Genomic DNA, 7,533 nt, shown 5'->3' on the forward strand with positions numbered 1-7,533 from the left:
TTTTATCACAATATCACTTTTATTTTTAACCTAAATTCTCCAAATATTACCCTTTTACCATCTTTACCTCATCTTGATTAATACTAACTTTAGGAATCAAATATATCTTCTGTCAGCATAAAGAAGGGAGGAAAGATAGGTGGAACTGTGGTTATTGCTCATACCTGGATTAAAACAGCAATTTTTAATAAGCCTCATATTTCACAAGATCAAACTTGCCAATGTATTCCCTGAAGTACACACTGTTTGGCCTCATTATTCCAAGTCTTGTATTTGGCTGTGCTTTTCCCCCAGACTACTAAAATAGGAGTATGGACTTGGGGATGAGAGTTACTGCCCAGAATGGGAAAAGGATGTGTTAGTTGCAGTATGAGACATTTTTGAAACATGCAAAGGCAAGTTTTTCTATTTTAATTCTACCTTTAAGATGCATTTAACCATAAAATTTGACATTCCCAGCAACATCATTTCTGCCATTCTTTCATGTAAACTATCTCTTCCTATAGTTGAATTTATAAACCTTTGCTAGTAAGTGGCTTTTATTTTATTAAGCATTTTTGCTCTAAAATAACAAACTATGTGTCTGTACATAGAAGTTTTGCATGTATTATTGATATTTTTGTTATTTTCATTTTACTTTATTTTTATTGAGCTAACATTGGTTTACAAAACCTATGTGATTGAAAGGCATAGGATCACATTCCCTCAGAGGCATGTCACTATATCCCACCGCCATATTTTTAGAATTTAATACAGGTTTCTATATCTTCTTAAACTATATTTCAAAAGCTATTAATAATTTCTTTAAGTAGAAATACCCACTCACTTAATAAAGAAGATTTAATTCGTTTGTTAAAGAAAAAAATAATCATCGCTCAAGATTTCCTGTCTTCTCAATTTTATTCAGTAATTTTGCAATTGGATGAACCTGTGTATTTTATTGAAGCACTTAACAAATTCTGTCATAGTTTGGATTTTAAATGGCAAATATTTGAAGGCTGTTCCAGGTTTCAAATTATACATACAATGAGTTACTTTGGGAATTTAAGAGGAGAGTGGTTTCTTGAATTTTGTCTCACCTGGCATTCTGCAGAAAATGTTATTTTATTCCAGGGCTAGGGCAGGGAAGAAGGAGGAGAAATGTGTGCAGAGGGGCAGATCTTTATTCAGGATGCAGCTAGAATGGCTTGCATGTGGTAGGTAGTCAATAGAAATGTGTTGAATAATGAATGAGCGAGCAAGAAAACCTGAATTCTCATTTAAGCCTTGCTCTGAAGTTCTTTTGCTTCTTTTGATAAAATCAAGCAGAGCAAATCTTCAGGTAAATTGCCTACACTGATGTACTGTATGATAGGATCCTCAGTGAGTAGTTAAGAAGTAGATGAGCTCTTTAAAATCATTCCTTTTTTTTTTTTTGGCATTCTTTTGACTTCTAAAAAACTAGCTTTCATTGTCTTATATGTAGTTACTTCTACTAACTTAGTCTTAAATTAAAGACAATTTAATATAATGGCAATGAATGCTAGTCATATTTATATTTTAGTTCTGTTATTTGCTGTCTCTAATTTTAGTAAGATCTTTTTCTTTGCACTGCAGTTTCCTCATTTCCATAGGAGATGGCAAGAAGCACAGGACGTAACAAGACAGGCTTTGTAGTCTAGGTTTATATCCTTGCCCTGCCATTTCCTATGAATTTTATTAAGATATTTAACAACTCTGTGCCCCAGTTTCTATTCCTGCAAAAACAATATCTATACCTTAAAGTTTACTGAGGAGATGAAGTTAGTCATATGTAAAATGCCTAATAGTGCTTGACATAGAGTGAACATCACCAGCCACTGTTATTGTTGTTATTTTTATTATGAGGGGTGTAGAAGGTGGCATCCATAAAGTTCCTTGTAAAAATCTGAAATGAAGTATTTATTTAGTCAATGTTATTTGCCTTTCAATGTGGAATCCAAAACATGCATAACTTAGCATTCTTCAATTGACTAGAAACTGTTTGCCACTCACAGTTGTTGCTCAATAAATGCAGGTTTAGATTTAATACATTAATAAATCTGATGAAAATTAGATTATATGATGTCTGAAGAGAGTTTTGGAGTATTGAAGTTCTAGGAAGCATGCAAATTTATTATTAGCACATATCCTCTAATAAGATATACCTAATAATACAGGCAGGAATAGAACATCACCAACTGCATATTTCCCTCAGATGACTTGCGTGCAAACTCTGAAACAGCTTTCTGACTCCAGTTGAGAAGATTGTGATTGAAGTTAATTCACTCTGAACTTCCCTTTTCTATTATCTTCTCACAGAGGCTCAGTGGCCTCATGGAGAGACTTGCAAACACATTGTAAATCCCCTGTATAGAACTCACGTTTTGCCAAGTGTTTTGATTTATAGTTCTGATCATCAGCATCATCAAAGATGAAATCAGGCATCTGTTCCTCCAAATTTCTTCTCCTCTCAAAATTTTCCCAGGAGAGGGAAAATTAAGCACAGGGTCTAGAATAGGTCAGATCTCTGTGCCAGGGTTAAGGACATAGACCAAGTACATCCTCGCTCTGGCTGCAATCGCACAAACCTCTTAGAAGAAACCCTGCCCTTTGTCATCCTTAAAACATGACTAAATAATGCAAATTGGTAAAGGTTATTTTTATTAAATGTCAGCCATTGAAAATTATAATGAGGATCTTATTGTTTTCCTTTGATTAAGTTTAATCAGGGCTGGAGTCTCTGACTTTATTATCATCCATGTGTACTTTAATAATGAGACTGTTAAGTGATCCCTTTTTCTTATGAAATAGACTTACATTTATTTGCTCCTTTACATGCAGCAAATTAAAATTCCCACAGTAAAGCTAAAAGTGTTTTAAATGAGGGGAAAAAGAGATAAAAGTTTTGTTGCCACTCTATAAACCCATCATTTAAAAAAATGTTTACAAATCAATAGCTACAATTTCATCATCAATTATAAAACTATTATGCAAAATAATTTTGCTACACAGCACTTATGTGTTAAAAGGGGGAGTTAGAAGTTTTAGCAGTTTCCATTAGATTTTATTAGATTATTAAGTATATTGTACATAATTAAAGAAAAATAAGCCATTGGTAAAATAAATGAAAGCAGCTACTCAAAATTTAGCCTATCCTACTGTACACCAAAGTAATTCAGACTATTACAATTTTTAAAATTAGAGTAACCTAATTTTTGAAATTTTGTTGTTGGTATAATATGCCTCCAGTGTGTTGGCTCTTGGGCAAGAGAATAACTCTTAATGTCTTATTTAGTCACTATAAAAAATATAGCATTGTAGGTAATACATTCTTTTTTTTTTTTTAAAGATTTTATTTATTTATTCGTACAGAACTGGGGTACAGGCCAGAGATGCGGAGGGTGAGAGGATTCACCAGAGAGGATTCACCAGAGACAGAGCGGGGAGCAGAACAGGCAGTTCGACGAAGTACACTGCTGAGGGGAGCAGCGGGCGGGTCAGGAGAGGTCTGCCACGCCATGTGGTCGCCTCCGGGGCAGGCGGGGATCGAACTCATGCGGAGGTGGCTTTAGTTTCTTAGTGTAGTGCTTTAACCCGCTGCGCCACCAGGGAGGACCCAATACATTCATTTTTATAAAGAATTGGGGTTCAGGAAGACTAGCGTGTCAAGAGGACTTCAAAACATTTTTGAAAAAGTCTACATGAAAAAGAAATTAGGACCATTAAAAAGAAACATTGAGCATCTAGGTCAGCACTGCCCAAACTTTATTGTTCATATGAACCACTGAAGACCTCATCAAATTGCTGACTTGGTTTCAGCAGGACTGGGGTGAGAACTGAAATTTGACAATTGTAATAAGCTCCCAGAGGTGCTGCTGCTGATGATGCTCGCCCATGGACTATAGTTTAAATAACAAACATCTACAATGATGCTGTTGTTTAATACAAGTGCAATGTGAGTCATGTGTGTGATGTTAAGTCTAGTAAATTGTAAATTAAACAGAGAAAAGTAAATGCAAACAGGTAAAACCAACTTGAATAGTGTATTTCACTTAACCAGCTATAATTGAAATTTCTCTTTTATGTATGTAACTAGCATCAAAATTAATGAGATATTTACTTTTCTTAATACAAAGTCTTTGACATCTCTATTTTATGTTTATATATAGCACATGAGCAATCCCAGCCAGCCTCTTTCTGATGCTCAAATGCCACATGTGACTTGGTGACTATTACATTGGGTGGTGTAGTTCTTGACAGTTTTCTCATGAATTTGTGAAGGGAACAATGAACTGGAAGAATTGTGTGGTTATACCGATGACTAAAATATTAATCCTCTAAGATTTAATTATCTCTTTTTAATGAGAGGATTATAATGGTCACATTATTTCAGTGAATGAAAACATTTCAAAGGAGTTTCTTCTTAAGAGTTTACTTATTACAGGCCCTCCCTGGTGGCGCAGCGGGTTAAAACAGCACTGAGAATCTAAAGCCGCTTCCGGATGAGTTCGATCCCGCCTGCCTGGGAGGTGACCACATGGTGTGGCAGACCTCTCCTGACCCGCCTGCTGCTCCCCTCAACAGTGTACTTCGTCGATCTGCCTGTTCTGTTCCCCGCTCTCTGATGAAGCCTTTCGCCACCCCTGAGCCTCTGGCCTGTACCCCAGTTCTGTATGCACAAATAAATAAATCTTTAAAAAAGAAAAAAAAAAGAGTTTACTCATTACAGTGAATTTTCAAATTGTGAACATCCTTCGAAGCCCAGAGCCAGATATTCCTTTCTTCATAGTGTTTCCTATAACTTTGCATTCTTGGCTCTCCTGACCTGAAGAGGCACAGATCTTGTCATTGGTAATTTCATACTTCCTTTGTACTTCCTAGTTTGTTCTGTTTCATATCTGAAGATCTGAAGACTTGTCTTTACAGTGAGCAAATGAACCCTTTAAGCTCAGGAATAACAATGTATGTGTGTGTGTGTGTATAAAATGCTCAGTGTGTCTTCATTTGTGTTCTGTGTATTCAGTTCTGATCACACTGAATTATTATCCCCTGAATTGTGCAAAAAGTATATGATGCTTGTTTGCTTCGCTGATGAGTTAGTCTTACTCCAGGGAAATTTGTTCTGCTCACTTTGTGGCTCATCGCACTTGAACAGAAAGAGAAGTCAGGTCACTCTAGGTGGAGGGCCAAATTTGGGGAAAACCCAGGTTACTGTGGTTACTGGATAACTTGGAAGCCATCATGAATATATTTCATTTTCTTTTTATTCACTCAGTGCCCTATGGCACAGAGCACAGCAAGTACAATGCCACTGTGCCTTTGGTCGGGATAAGATTTTGAAGAGTTTATGAATGGCTCCCTGCCCAGTGTGTTCTGGCACAAGCTGTTCTAAGCAGGGCATTGGTGCCCACAGACATGCCTCAGCTCATCTGCACAGGCCCCTGACTCTCATGGAGAATGGGTCTTGATCTCCCAGGGACCCATTTGGCAAACTCTGCCTCAGAAGTCTGCGGCAAGTGCATGCATAATGAATTCTCAGAATTCATTACTGAGCACAAAACACCAATGAAATGAGAATACCACAGCACTGCTGGAAAACTCAGAGGGAGATGCATGGTTGCTGACATTCTTCTGAGAGTTGAAAGAGAATGTCTCATATTTAGAATTGGCAGCTTAACTGAATAGAAAAGTCATAAAGTATAAAGATAGCTCTATTGTTGAAATAACATGAAAATGAAGATGTAAGATACTGTGTCTTTGATGAAATCATACTTCCTCTGATTGGTCCATAATATCTCTTTCCGTAGGGAATGGTTATACTTTTGTACTGAAAATACTTTAAGGGTAAGTGAGGGAAAAAGAAGGATGAACCCAAGCAAAAATTCATTAATTTCCAATCAATTAATTTAATAAGCAAATTTAATAAGTATTTTGTATAATACCACAAAGTATTTTACTTGACATAATTTAGTTTTTAAAATAAACCTCATGTATTATTTATCATTATACATACCTCCAGTATCCAGCATAGAGAAGCTAATTAATAATTCATGATTAAATGGGACCAAGCAAGCTTTCTCCCTATCTCTCTAAATGTAACTGATTGTATAATAATCTAAACTTTCCATCTTTTTTCTCTCAAAAAAAATCCAGCCTTCCACCACCTCCTCTGTGTGTCATACATTCCCACTGATCTTTCCCTTACCAGTGCTGCTGAATAATGATGCATTATATAGTAGACTTCCTATTCTTATAGATATAATTTTTTCATTCTAACAATTTAATAAATTCAGAGCAATTTCAATAAACTTCCTTGTATAATACCTAATGAATTATAAATCAAATGGACACTAGGCCTTTTTGAAGTACACTCAGGAGCAAAGCAACGGATGAGTATTCAGACTTCGTTTGCTAGAACAGAAAGATCACCACCGTTTAGTGAACACACCAGGTATAATATGGGAGCTTAGAAGGTTTCGCTAGCCTTAGGGTGATCTATGAGAAAGTTAATAGATGTCATTGTGAAGAATATTTACTGTTTTTCACATTGGAGGAAATATTATGAAAGAACTAGCTTTAAGAATTTTATTTTCCAGGCATAGAGTAAGGCTGCTATTGATTATTTCCTAAAGCGAAGGAGCCCAAGATCCTATCAGATAGCTCCATGTCTTTATAGGATAAGTAAACGTTTAATCTTTACCAAAAAAAAAGCTGTATTTTTAATGCTTCCATCAAATATACCTACTAACACTGGTCCTCCAGAGGATACTAATCCTGTGGTGTAAAAGGAGTTAAGAGACCCTTAAAGAATCTATTTACCTCAGGTCTATTTTGAAGGCACCCTAACATGTTGTTATAGAAACCACTTCCGACTGAAAATCTCCCATCAAGATTATTGCCATAGTAACCACCAAAAGACAAGAAGCTAGTTTTTCATCCATTTGTCATTGTCCTCCCCTCCCAAATATAGTTTTGTTTCTATGTTACTGAACCCAAGGAAGAAAAAGAGTAAATAAATGTAGTGGGAGTAGGGAAGGAGAGAGAGAAAGAAAAAGATCCAAGGCATTTCATTTATACTTAATAGAGAAATTATAATTAGACAGCCAAACCAGCTTTAAATGGGTAGTCAAATCTCTTTATTTCCATCTGTTCAAACTCAGTGTAATAAAAAAAAAATAGACATAAAATATAGCTGTTTGCATACTTTAAATCCATCACTGGACATTTCAGAGAATCTTCTGTAACATGTATATCTTTGCCTAATCTTGTATCCCCTAGTTTGAATCAAATTAAATATATAAGGAAATTTTCTTATATTATTAGCTTTTTCTAATGGATACATTTTAAAAGTCATGCTTTCATAACCATGATTTAATTAATTTCTTTCCTCAAAAGCATGCAATTTTAAAATTTGAATATGATAATTCAATTTTGGTATTGAAGAATAGACTATATTAAAACTAAGCAGAATTTTTTGCTTACTTTTGGCCTCAGACTTCATCTTTTTATACTGAATTGCCTTGTATGTTAATA

The 7,533-nt window shown here is 35.4% G+C and overlaps 1 protein-coding gene across 1 annotated transcript in view; it reads right to left on the minus strand.

Moving 5' to 3' along the window:
* The window catches only part of CRB1 (crumbs family member 1, photoreceptor morphogenesis associated), a 126,277-nt gene extending 123,832 nt beyond the window's left edge, over nucleotides 1-2,445 (minus strand). Inside the window, 1 exon segment of the mRNA XM_004685255.1 lies at nucleotides 2,382-2,445. Coding sequence (XP_004685312.1) covers nucleotides 2,382-2,445 — 64 coding nt within the window.
* Nucleotides 2,446-7,533: the final 5,088 nt, after the last annotated feature.

This window comes from Condylura cristata, unplaced genomic scaffold (assembly GCF_000260355.1).
Source record: "Condylura cristata isolate star-nosed mole 26May11 unplaced genomic scaffold, ConCri1.0 scaffold00018, whole genome shotgun sequence".
Lineage (NCBI taxonomy): Eukaryota > Metazoa > Chordata > Mammalia > Eulipotyphla > Talpidae > Condylura > Condylura cristata.